The sequence below is a fragment of the Pipistrellus hanaki genome (assembly GCF_964339955.1).
Source record: "Pipistrellus hanaki genome assembly, chromosome: 5".
Lineage (NCBI taxonomy): Eukaryota > Metazoa > Chordata > Mammalia > Chiroptera > Vespertilionidae > Pipistrellus > Pipistrellus hanaki.
This window is the reverse complement of record NC_140507.1, coordinates 14,226,028-14,242,299: the sequence shown is the minus strand read 5'-3', so window position 1 is coordinate 14,242,299 and position 16,272 is coordinate 14,226,028. Positions and strand designations below refer to the sequence as shown.

Below are 16,272 nucleotides of genomic sequence, written 5' to 3'. Positions count from 1 at the left end.
AAGAACACAAAGAATCCTACTCTCACCTCTCCCACTCACCTCCTGCATGGCCTTAGATAAGTGTCTACCCCCTCTGAGTTGAAGTTTCTACATCCACACATAAGTCAGTTGCACTAAATATTTTTTTGAAGTGTCTTCCCACTGCAGCTTCCTGTGACCTCTTACAAAGGCTCCAGAAGAGGAGGGAAGGGTGAGCACTGGGATCCCTCCTTGGCAAGTCCAACTCCTAAGGATTTGCCCAGGACTGCAACCCCGCCACTTGGGATTGCTGGAGGAAGCTGGAGGGTCAAATACTCCAGTTGGGGGCAGAATGGAGCAGATTAGACTGAGTGGCAACAGGGAACATTTAGACCAGAGCTGGGGGGCTGGGACCATGGGAAAGTGAAGCGGACCCCTGAGAGAGACTGTAAAGAACAGATAGTTTGTTTTCCTGCAGGACAAAGGGAAGACTATGTGAGGAGAAATCCCAGGCATGCAGAGCCGCACCCTCTGGGACAGAGGCAGCCAGGTCTGTTCCAGGGAAATGGGACAAAAAGAACACATTCTAGTTCATCATCTAGAACATAATCTCAGTCAAGCAAAAAGGACTGAGATGTCTAATGTTCTGCAGGCTGAGGAAAGGTGTGCATGAAGCCGCGTTACTGCACATGCTCAAGTCTCTCTTCTACCACGCCCTCCTTTCACCAGGGTCCAAAAGCCCAAATTTGGAATAATTTATGTTCTCGCTTTCCACCCAAGCTCAGCAGCCCTTCCCAACCTCTGCTTATGGGAAGGCCCCATCCATCCCTTTCTTGGCAGTGATGTGCTTGATTACTCATCTGCTTCCAGGGAGGTTGCCAAGAAGAGATGGGCAGTTGTCCGAGCCAGGCAGCCTTATCTGCAAGGTCTGCGTGGCAGAACCAAAGGGGGACTGTTGGAGGGCAAATACCAAAGGCTCCACGGTCTCCAGGCCAATGGAGGAGAGCACTCCAGGGGCCAAGCAGATTGGGAACGGCCCAAGAACAGGCAACAGACAGGGCTATGCATTATCTATTCACCTGTCCATAACATGAATCAAGATATAACTGTGCTTGATGGCAAATCAATGTGGAAATATTTCTGACTCAGGCCACCACCCAAGATGACTGCGGTTAGAAAGATGGAAGAACCAGCCCAAAGAAGGCAGGAGACTGCTGACCATGGCCCTATTGGCAGAATCTCAGATGTAGCTGACCCCAAACAGACAGAGCAGCCAGGGTTGAAGGTGCAAATCCCACAACACTTCGCCTCGCCTCTCTCCTCTCTGCTGTTTTCCTCTAATCTCCTTTGCTTCCTGCCATGCCCTGTGCTGCAGCTAGTGAGACAGCTGCTAGAGTCCACACACACACACACACACACACACACACAGTGAACTCTAAGAAGCAGCCCGGAAATACAGCCCATTAAACAGTCCAGCAATTGCACAGCAAGTCAAGGGATTGTGGAAACACTGTCTTTGCAAGAGGCTCTGCACAAAGAAACCACGGACTGAGGGCCTGGGTCACTTCACCAACTGCTTCCTTACAAAACAGCAGCACCTGCGTCCGGCACTGACATGGAAGTGGATTGTTTTATTTGAGACAAAGGAGGAGTCCACTTACTCATTCTTTTCCAGGTCCATGATCAGCTCTCGCCCCTCGGCCATTACCCTGAGCTCAGCTTTGAGTGGATGCTAAAAGCAACAACAAAAAGAATGTCAGTTCTTAAAAGCAGGGTGGAGGCTCCCAGGCACACACACAGGATCTAGCGCAGCCCTCTGACATTGATCCACAGGAAGTGAACGGGGAAGGGTCAACTGCATTCCCAGCCCAAACATAAAATAGCTGCAATCCCAGAAGGATCAATTCCCCTCCCCCACCTGCCTTCGCCTAAAAGACAAAGGAAAGAAGCTGGGAGCTGAAATGTGGTGTGCTGCGAAGTGCTTGCATGCAGATCTGGTAAAGGCAAATGCTGGAAAACGCGATCTTCAGCAGCAAATTATGTGTGGAGTCAGATCTGGATTCAAGTGCTGACTGTGGCACTTGCCATGATGTGAACTTGGGCATGTTCCTAAACCTCCCTAGCCAAACCTGCGGGGCTCTCAGGAGGATTAAGTGGCATAGTGAATGCAAAGAATCTGTCTGCCTGTGGGAAGCCCCAGTACATGGTGGCTATTATCTAGGATACCAGGAAGAACCCCTTCATAATGCGTTCTCATTTTACATTATTTTGTTTTGCTCCCAGTTTAAAGAAATACCCCAGTCATCTCAGAGGAGGCAACTAGGAACACTTCAAACTGAGGTTTTGGAAGTCCAAAAGAAGATACATTTTACATACTAGAGCAAATCTGCTGATGCTCAAAGTTGGTATACGTCCAGCATAGGTCATTTAAGTTATCAGACAAGAAAGTATGTTCAACGTCACTAGTCATTACTCACCTCCAATTTTTTTTAAATACCTTTAAAAGAAATCAAAGTGACAGATTTTTTTTAAAACCATGAATCGTAGTGCAACAGAGCACACTATAAAGTGGGCACTCTCATACCCTACCAGTGAGAATTCAAACTGACACCACCAACTCGGGAAAATATCTGACAATATGGACTAAGAGTTTTAAGTGTTTAGACCTTCTGACCAGTAATATAAGACTATGTCTGACAGGAACAGATGGAAGAATGGGCAAAGGTTTATTATATAGAAGGATGTTCATTAATTACAACCCTGAATAATGAAATGTAACCTAAATGTCCAAATAGGAGAATGGGTAAATAGACAATCATTTAAATAATTTCTAAATTATTAAAAGCTATACATGATCATGATTAGGCACAAACACTCAAAATAGAACACTATATATTTTGTTTAAATATACTTTTATAAAAGGAAAAAGTAGAGAGAGAAAAAAAACGAAACCAGTAAGTTACCATAGTTACCGCCAGGCAATGGATTATTGGTTAATTTTATTCTCCTTTGTGTAATTTTCTATGTTTTTATCATTGCTTAAGAAATAGGCTTTTCTCTTTTTAACCTTATTATTGTGGACACTTTCAAAGAAATTAAAAACCAAAGTCAAAACTAACTTCCATGCTTCAACAATTCAACATAGGGTGGGGAAACTATTTTTGAAGGAAAGCTTATTTAAATCAGGGTATTTACATACTTAAGCCTGTTTAAAACAGCACCAATTCTCTGGGGTATTTTAAATATATGCTCTCTAACTTGATACCACGACACTGATAAACTCTTGAAGCCTCTTTCCATCCACAGAAGCCCTACTGGAGTGAAGTCTCTGCCACTTCAAAGGTGGACTGAGAACCTTCGTCTTGGTGTGTCTGAGAAAGGAGAAGGTAGATCAGCCACTTCTCCTTGGGGCTCTGCCTCTTCCACGCACATTTCCTCCTCTTCTTTGCCTCAAAACCCACTTCCCATTAGAGTTCTGGGCAACCCCTTTGAGGGCTGTGATAAGACCTGAACTTTCTGGCCCAGGATGCTTGAGCAACCTGTCCTTGGCTTTCTTCTTGGCTATTGTGTCCTATTAACTTCTCTTAAGAAGTACATTTCAAAACGATGGGGAAAGGAAGTTAGATGCATGCTTGCCCAATAGCTTTCTGTTAAGGGATTCACTTCTCTGTTCCTGATGCCCTGCTTCAGCTCTGCCAACACGTGTCTATTCTGGTTGCTGGTCCTTTGCCACGTTACTCTGGGGAGTTCTGGAGCAAGGGCCCTGTGCAATCACATGAGGCTTCAGGGACACAGTCCCAAGTGGTTATCTGAGAATACGCATATGGTGACTGGGCTGCAGCAATTCTCTTATCCAAGAGGCAGGTGGCCATGTGACAGCCCACACAAAAAAGGAAAGCTGATAGAAAGTAAAGCACTGTCACCCCTCCCCAACAGAGGCACAAGCTGCAACGTGAGGGTAAATATTTATTTTTTTAAGTGAGTCATCCAAATATATTTCTTTCTGATCTGGAAGATGCTCAGACACTGATATTTTTAAAAGATGATGCTCCTTGTTTCCAGGAGACATGTCAAGCAAAACAATGAAGCAGCATTGCGAGGATCTACACAGCTTCCCTGTCCAGCTTTCCTCAGCTTTTCTCTTGCAGCTCCACTGTGTGCGTGGAATGGGCGACATCACCTCTCCTAGGGAGCTGACCCACTAGCATATTGACCCCAGAGAAGGGTTAAAATTCCTTTCACTTTAGTGCTGGATTAAATAGGTCTTCGGTTCCACAGGGTATTGGCAATCTGTCCTATGTAATAATTAGGTCCTCGTTAAGATCTAATATGATATTTACTATACAGTGAGTGTTCAATTGATGTTTGATGGCTAAATTAATTATGTAAATGAGAATAAGAGACATGAGTGAACCCACCTTCCCTGCGTGTGTCTCTCTCTCTCTCTCTCTCTCTCTCTCTCTCTCTCTCTCTCTCTCCCCATCCCTTCATTTGTTCATTCAAAAAATACTTATGGTGCCAGGCACTGTGCTGACTGTCCGTACAAAAGGCAATGACCCAGAATCTGGTCAGACAATGGCTGGGAACAAAGACAGGATCTGGCGCTCCACTTTGTTTCTCAAACCCTTCCTGAGGATGCCAGCCATCCCACATCTGGAAAGAACAGAGAAGCCTCTAAAAAGACCATCAGAGACAGTGCTCGGTAATAATGGGTAGGCTGAACTAATTTTTAAAAATAACCTGCTCAAGGCTGGCCATCCATTAATTTGTCTAGACTTTTCCTGAAGCTATTTTCAGCCTTTCTTACTTTTTGATGAAATGGATTCCATGCACTCATTGTCTTTAGGGTAAAATGTTACTTGCTTTGATTTATCCTAAAATTTTCTCTTTAAGTTTTCTTAGTAAATACAAATTGGAGCATTTTTTTTTTTTGGACATGTCTGTATTACTCTAAACATAACTGTACGGATTCTAGGCATTGTTCCTCTTTATTTACCTCTCTAGCCTCAAAAGCCACAAAGTCTGAAGTCTTATCTGACATAGCTCTCTCCTCTCTCTGCTACTATAATCTTGCGCTCAAGATGTTGCCCAATAAATCGCTGATCCTTTGAACCCAGCTCCCCACCCCTCTTCCTTCTTATTCCCTCAGCCCTATTTTATAAATGAGGAAACAAAGTTCACAAAGTGGGAGGTCAGCAATCACATCTTTCTATCTAGCTCTCCCATGTGAAGCCAGAGCCATAAAGAATATCCTAGATGCACAGGCCTTCTCTGCAGGATAGTTTCCTGAAGTATTCCCAAGCTCCTTGATAAAGCCTGTGTATTTGCTGGTGTTGTGGGCCAAGATGCCTACTGAATTTTAAGATATAAATTCCCCAGTGAGTCCTGGGTCCCTACCTGACATCTTATTAAAAAAATTAGAGGAGCAGTGCATGAAAATGTGCATGGTGAGGTCCCTTGGCCTGGCCAGCAATTGGGGCCTGCTGGTGTGTGTGTGTGTGTGTGTGTGTGTGTGTGTGTGTGTGGCTGGGGGGGGGGGGGGGGTGTGCCGAGCAGAGGAACCGCAGGTTGGCTGTGGGAGCGCACTGACCACCAGGGGGCAACTCCTGTGTTGAGCATCTGCCCCCTGGTGGTCAGTGAGCATCATAGCTAATGGCCAGTCATAATGGTCGATTAGGCTTTTATAAATATGGAAGGACTTAGATTAGCATTTTCTCTCCATGTACATACCTCATTAATAAAACGAAGCATATATTATGCAGAGAAAAAATACCAATGGCAATACTCAATTAAGTCCAATCCAGCCAGTGATTTTTATGACACATATTTGCACTTAGCTTGTGTCAGCATTAATTTTCATTTCCTCAAGTAATAGCATTTGAAAGAGTTCTAGAAGTGTGTCACACAATGAAGGGGAAGTCCAATCTGGGATTTCAAAAGTGACAAATAGACAGAATAGAGTGGGTCAGAAACAGAACTAACGGTGATGACAGGGCCTCCAGGAAAGTCGAGCAGGTGGCCCCCACCCTCTCAGAATGATGTTGTCAACTCTTGCCTCCGAGAAGGAGAGCTTTTGGTCTTACCTTTTCTCCCAAAGGGCCTCCTGCAGCCTTCCACTGAGGTATTATTAGTTCATGCTGTGGCTGGGGGCTGCCTTCCCCTCTTCCTCCTGCCAACACAGGATGCACAACCATTGGAATCCCAGCCCTCTGCACCCCAGCTGAGCCACATGCACTGTGACTGAGAAGAACCCCGTACTGGCTCATTAGAAGACCTGTTGGATTCTAGGCTCTTAGCATTTACTATGGGTGCTCAACAGGGGTAGCCAGGGCTCTGTACTCCTCACCATTTGTTTATCTTCTAAAGGTGGGAAATGGACAACACGCAAGTATTCTCATATGGTACAACAGGGTTGTGGAATAAAGAGACACTGGAGGAGGGGTCCCTATTTTAGACAAGGGTGGTCAGCAAATATGGCATTTAATTTAGATCCCAGGGACCAGAAAAAGGCAGTCATGCAAAGACCTGGCGCAATGGCCCTGCGTGGGCAGACGTGGATAAAATGTTACTTCCTTGGCCTGTTCAAGGAAGCAGCAGAGGATAGAGGAAGCTGGAGTCTAGCAAATGAGGGAGAGTTTGGTAGGAGACGTGGTCAGCAGGACAGCCATGGGTCTGGTATCACAGAGGCCACGGAAAGTGTCTGGATTTTATTATAAATAGACTTGGAAAGTACTGGAGGGTTTAAATACAGAGCAATATGATCTGTGTGCAGTTTTTAAAAGATTGTTCGGCTTGCTGGGTGGGGGAGAGGGGAGGAAGGGAGAGTAAAAGCAGAAGGCAAGGCTGGAGACTTTGCAGGAGCCCTGGTGAGAGATGACGGGGTGCCTCAGAATGGAATTACATCAGTGGAGAGGAATGAAGTGGTTGGATCTGGGCATATTCTAGAGTCAAGGGCATGGGCAGTATATTTCAATTGTGCTTCAGTTTTCTCATCTGTAAGGTGAAAATAACGATACCTGCCTTCCCATCTCACAGAATTACTGGGAAAGGGTCCCTGTGAAACTGCTTCTCAATCCACAGAGCATCACAGCATAAACGTGAGCTTCCCAGGGGGAAGTCTGCATCTGGATGACACGCCCTACCTTCCAAATCAATCTCACCACCCAGCTCTCCTTCATATTCAGGACAACCCTGGGAGGTAGGTTGCAGGAATCCTATATTTTAAGAATGGCGAATTGTAACTTGTTTGAGGAGAGACTTGTTCTAGGCAGAGGCAACCTCAAACACTGGTTGCAGACAGTCTTAATCAAGTGGTCATTTCCCCAAACCTAGGCAAATCAGTCTCCATAAAAACAGGCTAAAATCTCCATAGGACCCCTGGGGATGAGGGTGAGGTCTCCAAAATCAATTCTGTCTAAACCAACCACATCCATCACATAGAATGTAGTGAATGAGAGGAAAGATGGCCCCTAGTTGTTTCATTAGAGTTGTGGGATTAACTTTCCTTTAGATTACTGTTATAATGTGTTCTCAATCAAAATAGATCCTAAAAATAATCTCATTAGCCTGGCATCAGATTCATCATTTTGCTAAAAATCTGAAGCAATGCATTCATTTACCCATTACCTGTTTTCTGAGCACTATGCTAAGTGCTTGATATTCTGTATCTCTGATTAAGTCCAGACTCTTTGCAAAAAAAATAAAGGAATTACATGATATTTAATGGTATATTTTAAAAATGAAATGATCTTTATGATGAAAAAAAATACTGAAAGCAATCTAAAGGCTCAGGATTACAGGATCTTTAAAAAAAATTGCTCAAAACTTGGAAACAAGGCGAAGAGAAAGCAGGAAGTCTTCTCAATGTCACATTGGGGCATTGTTTAAGGGCCCTTCCAGGATCACTAACTTATCTAGGGGAATGGACCTCTGTCTGACTTGCTTTTACTGACTATTCATTAAAAGACTGTACGTGTTAACTGTTAGATTTCTGGTCCTCAGAGATGCAAACGATTTCACCGTAGTAGAGAGATAACTAAGAAATCTGGTTGTCTGGCCCCATGGGGCGCTGACCAAGTTTGCATCTGTCCCAGAACAAGATTTCCACACTCTTCCTCCGATGCCTGCACCACCCCTGTTCCTGCACTGGCCTCACCATTCCATTCACTGCCTCAAGAATGAACCCAACGAACCTTCGCCACATTTACCCTGTATGTGCATGGGAGTCATATTTTTAACTTTTTTTAAGATTATAGTTCTGCGATTTCTTGGTGGAATGTAGAGTCATTAAAATCATGTTTTGGAGAATTTAACAACGTAGGAAAAGAAATGCTCATTACGTGAAGCAGAAAATGCAAGGCACCAAACTGTACATACGGTATGGTTCCAATTTTATCAGTATGTATTTATAGGAACAACACACACACACACACACACACACACACACACACACAAAGACTGACTGGAGAAAAGAGGAGAGACTAGGAAAGCAGCGGAAAGAGAAGCCAAAAGCAGGGAAAGAATGGAAAGGGGAAAAAAGGAGAAAAAAAAAACACAGAGGAAAAAGCAAGAGAGGGAGGAAGGGAAGGAAGCCAGGGAGGGGACGGCCGCTTTCTGCACGCTCAGGACCTCTCCCACCTCCCACGGCGGACAACGTGGGAACAAAGCCGGGCTCCCGGGGTGGGGGGCTCCCGGGCTGGGGCAGCAGGGTGCAGCCCCGCGGAGTTGCGGGGGATAGCAACTGCCAGCTCCCCGGACCACCTCGCTCACCCACCTCCATCTCCACCCCGGCCCCTCGCCCCGCCACTTACTTCTGGTCCATGCCAGCAGGGCGAGCGCCAGCAGGCAGCGCCGGGCGGCGCCCACTCCCCCGGGCATGGTGGCAGCGGCCGCTCCTGCGCCCCGCGCTCACAGGCCCGCGGCCATGCCCGCACCCCGGCCCGGCGGCGGCGCGTCTGCAGCCCACTGACCGCCCCGGCCTCCCGCCGGCTCCTAGCCATCGAGATGCTCCGCCCTCCGCTCCGCGGGGCTCCGCCGGCGGAGGAGGGGACGCCCCGCCCGGAGGGGGTGGGAGGGGCGCCGGGGAGGGGCCGGCGAGACCCCTGGGGAATGACCCCGGGGCGGCGGAAGCAGAGCCCAGACCCTCAGGGGGTGAGGATTCGCTCGGGGTGGGCGCGGCCTGGACAGGGTCCCGGGCTTGGGCTTGCAGGGGTTAAACTGGACCCGTTCCTCGGCCCCGCACTATTCCAGACGCCTCGGGGGACACCGAGGCCACTCACCCAGCAGGTTAATGGAACCCCCGGGCACTAAGAGCTAAAACACAAATCAAGGAGCCATTCCCTCAGACTGGGAGGAGGGCGATGGAGCAGAGAGGATTCCCAGGAGAGAAGACAGCTGAGCTAGGGAGGAGGGAGGACTGGAGCTCCAGGCAGAGAAAGTGGCCCAGAGAAACGTGTGAGGGCGGGAAAGACCTGAAGCTGTATTGAGGGGAAGTTGGAAGTTGGGATCGTTAGGATTCAAGACTGTGCAGGGCTTAACTTTCTGCGGGAATCAGAAAAGAACTATAACTGAAGCTGGCATCATCCTTACTGAGTACCAGACACTGTCCTCAGCACGTTACATTTATTCACTTATTTAATTAATTAATCTAGGGAGAGGGGGAAAAAAAATTACCCTTTTAATTGCCTTTCAATATGTTCCAGGAACTCTGCATACATCATTTCTTTTCATTAGCCCCATAATTTTCCTAGAGCAGGTACTAAGAGTATCCTGTTTTACAGATGAGAAAACCAGCCCTAAGAAGCTAATTTGCCCAAGGTCATTACCTCTCTAAAGGTTCTTTCTCCAAAGAGTCATACTGGGGGTTAGAGCTTCTACATAGGAATTGGGGGAGGGGGGGGGTTGGTAACATAGTTCAGTCCATAATATTCCATCCTCTGCTCCCCAAAATGCATGTCCTTCTTACATGCAAAATACATCCATGCCATCCCAATAGCCCCCAAAGTCTTAACATTCCACCATCAACTCCAAGTCTAGTGTCCCATCTAAATACCTAATTAGATATGGTGAGGCTCTAGGTATGATTCACCCTGAGGCCAAATTTCCCTGCATCAGTGAACCTGTAAAACCAGGCAAGTTACTGCTTCCAAATTAGAGGTATAGGATAGACAGTATCATTCCAAAAGAGAGAGATGAGGAAGAAGGGTGATGGTTCAGAGGAAGTCCAAAACCTAGCAAGGCAAATTCCACTGAATCTTTTTATTTTTTATTTTTTTATTGTTGACAGTATTATAGATGCCCTTTCCTTTTCTCCCCCTCCTCCCAGCCTACACTTAACCCCAGGGTTATGCATATTTGCATATCAGTTCTTTGGTTGATCCACTAAATCTTAAAGCTCTAGACTAGTCCTCTGGCTGGATGCTCTGCCTTCCAGGTAGCTGGGGCGTCAGTGGCCCTAAGCAGTAGCCCTGCCCTGTGGCTATTTGCTGCAACCCTGCCCCTGGAGGCACTAGGCCTGGGCAGCCTGGCTCCCAGAAACCTGGAGGGGAACTCACCCTCTGAAACCAAGAAAGAAAGAGCCTTGTCCTCTAGGCCTGTATGCTCTATGCCTATAGTGAGAAGGAAGGGCAGCCCTGATGACCTCTGAATTACCTTCAGGATAAAACATGGCCAGTAACTCCATTGTTCTGTCCTGTAGAATCATAGAAGTCCAAACGCCTTTCTTTAGTTCGTCCTGACTCTGTTCCCTTTGGTCCAAACTGGTTCTCAGCTGGTAGACTCGCATCTCTATACCTGGCTTCTATTAAAATGGCTGATTAACTGCATTGGTCATTTTATTGCAACAATTTTGGTATCCTATAGGTCCTATCTCCAAATACAGTTGCTTCAACATATGGATGGGGGTAGGGGACATAATTCAGTCCATAACAGGGGCTTTCCCTCTAGAGCCATGAGACTAGGATTCTAGTCCCAGCTCTCTCCAACCAGCTCTGTGCCTTTGGATAAGTCACTTCTTTCTGGGCCTGAATGTCTGACCAATGACCTGGGAATGGGAATGGCTATCCCAATCCATCTCACCCAAGAGCTATGAGAAGCTGTTCCGATAATGGTGGTGAAAGTGCTGTACCAGGCAACAAATGCTGAAATGCCAATTCTATGGACCATCTATTTGCAAGAGGCATGCAAACTCCATACTTGACATTTGTTTCCATTTGCTGGCACTCAGTTGACCAGTATTTAATCAGCATGTGCCATTGAACATTGGGAAGTGGCTCACAAGAGAAAAAGTCCAGTGGTTATGGAACTTTGACCAAGGACTGATAACGTTTCTATTCTGTTTCTTATTCACACTTATACACAGGCACAAACATATACAGAACTTTTGACCCTCTTGGAAGCCTTCCCATTTATTTGTAAGGAATGTATTTGTTGTTTAAAAAAGAAAATACTACATCTCTACGTAATTTTTAAAAATCTTCATGACATTTAACCTACTAATTACATTTCTGGGAAACTATCCTAAAAATAAAGTAATCTGCAATGCACACAAAGATTTATGGACTAGAATGTTCATAGTGGTGCTATTTATAGTAACGAAAATACTGGCAACAACCTAAACATCAAATTGTGAAGGAACAGTTAATAAATTACAGAATATCCATATGATGGATTACTATGAAGGCATTTAAAATAACTTTTACAAAGAGTTTATGCTCTGATGTTAAATGAAAAAAAGCACCAGGTCCAAAATTACATTTAGGTATGACCTCAGCTATATAAATAAGACATTTTTTTAAAAAGACTAAGAGGAAATGTGCTAAAAATGTTTGTAGTGGTTACCTCTGGGTGGTGAAACTTTGGATGAATGAAAGTTTTTGGTTCAGCCGAAACCGGTTTGGCTCAGTGGATAGCCTGCAGACTGAAGGGTCCCGGGTTCGATTCCAGACAAGGGCATGTACCTTGGTTGCGGTCACATCCCCAGTGGGGGGTGTGCAGGAGGCAGCTGGTCGATGTTTTTCTCTCATTGATGTTTCTAACTCTCTGTCCCTCTCTCTTCCTCTCTGTAAAAAATTTAAAAAAAGTAAGTTTTTGGTTCAGCTTGATTTTTTGGGGGGGAGGGGGTTGGTTGTTTATTTTTGTGGGAGTTTTTTTTTTTTTTTTCTCTCTCACTTATTTCCTACTTTTTACTAGAATAACTTTTAACTTTCCTTTCTCCTTTGGAACACTTCTGGGGTTTTGCCTAGCTGTGCTCCCAGTTTGCAAACTCCAAGACCCTTGAGTAAATCTTTATCATTTATTTCTACCGTTTCCCTGAAAATAAGACAGTGTCTTATATTAATTTTTGCTCCCAAAGATGTGCTAGGTCTTATTTTCAGGGGATGTCTTATTTTTCCATGAAGAAGAATACGGTACACATTTATTGTTAAATGAAAATAAAGGAAATTTATTACCTGTATACAGTACGATAGTACGGTAGTTGTCAACACAAACCAGACAAACTATGACTCCTACCACTTTATAGTGGTTACCTCTGGGTGGTGAAACTTTGGATGAATGAAAGTTTTTGGTTCAGCCGAAACCGGCTGAATTTACTCGTTTATTCAATGACAACCATGTCATCATCTTCTGGAACATTATCATAACAATCCAATTCCTGAATTTCCTGGTCCATTTTTTTCAGAATCAGTGGACCAAATCTCTCATGTTTAGTATAGGGGGCCTTATTTTCGGGGGGATGCCTTATATTTCACTCAGAAGGAAACCAGTAAGTAGGTCTTATTTTCGAAGGATGTCTTATTTTCAGAGAAACACGGTAGCAAAGCATCCCCACTTTTTAAGTTCACTCAACTTAGCTCATTGAGTTTTCGTGAAGCTTAAACGGGTCTTTTATGTAATACCTCTCACGTAGTAAGCAGTCAAATACTAGCTTTTATGACCTTCGTTCTACTGCTAATAAGCATGGGGGTAGGGAACATATTTATAATGCTTAGTTTGTGCTTTTAGTTGTGTAACATGCGAAGAGGCTAATTATATACTGATTCTTTCGTGATTATCAAAGATAATGATCAGGTTATACTGCAATTGTCTTTTTCTTACCCCACCCCTCACTGCACGTTAGCCCTTTGTGAATAGGAAGGAGCTGGACCTTGTTCTAGTCTCATCCTCCTAGCATTTGGAAGGCACAATACATGTTTAATTAAATAATTGATTAAGTGATTAATGATAGCTATTTCATTTTGGTTCTGCACAAACTTTCAAGTTACTCATGGGAACATTGTCTTCATTGGCCCATACTTTGAGAATAATGTTGGCCCTGTGATATTTTGCTATCGTTTTCCCAGCAACCAGCATTTTTTAAAAGTTCATTTTATTCAAGTATAATTTACATACATTAACATTCTCCTTTTTTTTTCTTTCTTTTTTTAGTATACACGGCTCTGAGTTTTGGCAAATGCATATGCCCAAATAACCTCTTCCACAATCAAGATCACCCCAAAAATTTCCCTCCTCTCTCCTGTCACTCTCAGAACCTGGCGATCACTGATCTGCTTCATGTTCTTACAGTGTTGCGTTTAACATAATGTCATATATAAGGAACCATAAAAAATGTAGCCTTGTGAGTCTGGCTTCTTTCATTCAGCGTAATGCACTAAAGATTCACCCATGTTGCCCAATGTGTCAATGGTTCCTTTTTATTGTTCAGTAGTATTCTACTATGTGGATGTACCATAGTTAGTTTATCCATTCACCAGTGAAGAACATGTGGATCTTTCCAGTTTTTGACAATTATGAATAAAGTCATTATACAATAAATACTCAAGTTTTATGTGAACATAACTTTTCATTTCTCTAAGGTAAAAAAAATTAAGAGTGGGTTTGCTACATCTTATGGTTAAATATAGGATGTCTCAAAAAATGTATACATACTTTAGCCGAGACCGGTTTGGCTCAGTGAATAGAGCATTGGCCTGTGGACTGAGGGGTCCCAAGTTCCATTCAGGTCAAGGGCATGTATGTACCTTGGTTGAGGGCACATCCCCAGTGGGGGGTGTGTAGGAGGCAGCTGATCGATGTTTCTCTCTCATTGATGTTTCTAGCTCTCTCTCCCTCTACCTTCCTCTCTGTAAAAAAAAAAAAAAAAAATCAATAAAAAAAATATTTTTAAATGTATACATACTTTAACAGCTGACAACTAACTTTTAATTTTCACTCCTTTTAGGTTTAACCGATATAGTGACTTTATAATCATTCGAAGTATGTATACATTTTTGGACACCCTGTATATGCACACACATATATGTACACATGTGTAAAATGCTGATGCTTTGTTCTCGGGTGATACTGATGCTGTTGACAAGGGAGCATATTTGCAGAACCATGGCTCTTGGATGCCATTGACAGGAATTGCAGTCATCCTTTGCCTCATTTTTCAAACTTTGGCTAATTTTTCTCAACAGTCACCAACATTTTAAAAATCAGGAAATTTTGTATTTTTAAAGAAATCCTTATTCTGTTTTTTTCCCTGAAAAATAGAACGCCTAAATTTTCCCATGGTGACAATTGGCTAGATTTCAGTATAAGATGATCCTTTTAGGTAGAGCATTTGTTCGTTTTGTCACAGTCACCAACCACAGTTCACATCACTTGGTTATTTTCTAGGCATTTCACTTTGCTGTCCCTGTAAAGGATGTGGGGACATAATACAGAATTTGAGGAGGGGCGTGAGCATAGCTGCTCCTCCTGTCTGATTTGTTCAGGCACCTGGGGCTGGCTTCACAAAAGTGCAGCCCAGGCAGGGGCACGGGACCCCACTCTTAGGAAGGCCCACACTCTGCTTAATGCTCTGTTGTTGCTGTCCTGGCATTCTTAATACTTTTTGAGCGAGAGCAGCACATTCTCATTGTGTTTGGAGACCGACAAATCCTGTGGCTTGTCTTGCAGCTGCCCCACACTTAATGGTCACTTTCTTATCACTAGATTACTGAGGAGAGGAAAGACAATCCCAGAATCAGAGATCTGGGGGGCACTTCAGAAACCATCTTGTTCAGCAGACAAGGCAATGATTTAATTTTACAGCGAGAGCTTCCAAAGTTCAGAAAAGGAGAATTGATTTCCTCAAGGTCATGCACAAATCCTGAAAAAGGAGCCAAATTGGAACGCTAAAGTGATGAGTCTGCAAGGCAGTGAATGCTAAGGCCGTGGTGAGTTTATGTATCTGGTGTATCTCCGCATACCAATGAGAAAATTCCCCTTTGTCACTTAGCTCAGTCAACTGTGGTTGATCTGATGTGAATACAATGGAAGGAGGAAGGGGGTAATCTTTGAACAGGTCAAGACAACCGTACAAAGGTCCAGTTTAGGATAAGGATTGTGAGGGAGGAAAAGGTCAGGTATGAACTCCACCCCTTTGTTTGTTACAAAAGGCAGGCCTCCACCTAAACCCCAAATAAACTGCAAAAGCCAAAGTCATTCAGGGAATGACAATGTATTGCCTGATTAAAAATGGCAGTCAAGGTTCAAGGAAGCCCCTAATTTCAGCCTCAGTTAGCTGGAAAATAACTCAATTATTTGTAGGTCTCAGTTGCTGGTTTTAAGTTAATGGCTGCAAATACCCAGTGAGAGAGCTGAGTTCCTGCAGCTGGTTGAGTAGTAAGTTGGACTAGAAGCTAGACAAATAAGTCAACCCCAGGTGGCCTTGCACCTGTTCACAGCTGTGCTTGTGGTTTGGGTGGGATGGAGCGTCCTCTCCCACCCACGCACCCCCTCAGAGATAGTCAAGGAACCATGGCCTGGGCATAGAACTCCATCCCCGTAACTGCTGTGTTTGGCTCAGGGATGAATATGTGGCCCTAAGACAGACCGATGAACATCCTCTCCAAGACTCTGACAGTCCTATCAAAAGTTGCTTTCTTTCCTAAGAGATGGTAAACCGTGAAAATTTGGGGCTGTGAATTGTCCTTTGATACCATTGCAAGAAAGAACCTGTCTGAAAATGAAGTCAAATAGTGGTGAGAGAGAGAGAGAGAGAGAGGGAATCTACTAATATTATCTGAGCCTATCAATCTAGCCATGTCAGAAGAGAAGCAATTACTTGAACTTCTCAATTACATGAGCCCCCAGTCTTTTTATTTTATTTTATTTTATTTTATTTTATTTTATTTTATTTGCTTAAACTGGTCTGGAATAGGGATCTGTTTCTTGTTGCTGAAACTTTCTCACTAACATAAGGAGCTTCTTTATCCTAGGCACTGTGCTAGGTTCTGGGATTAGTGGGCAAGACGTATTTCACTCCTATCTTCATGGTACTTAAGAATC

At 44.2% G+C, this 16,272-nt stretch overlaps 1 protein-coding gene across 1 annotated transcript in view; it reads right to left on the bottom strand.

The window, feature by feature from the left end:
* Window positions 1-8,958, bottom strand: part of ADAM19 (ADAM metallopeptidase domain 19) — a 75,207-nt gene extending 66,249 nt beyond the window's left edge. The window contains exons 1-3 of the mRNA XM_084884410.1: window positions 8,769-8,958; window positions 6,042-6,127; window positions 1,620-1,690 (exon numbers count right to left, since the gene is read on the bottom strand). Coding sequence (XP_084740536.1) covers window positions 1,620-1,690; window positions 6,042-6,127; window positions 8,769-8,835 — 224 coding nt within the window. The 5' untranslated portion in view covers window positions 8,836-8,958. The remainder of the gene's footprint in view (window positions 1-1,619; window positions 1,691-6,041; window positions 6,128-8,768) is intronic.
* Window positions 8,959-16,272: the final 7,314 nt, after the last annotated feature.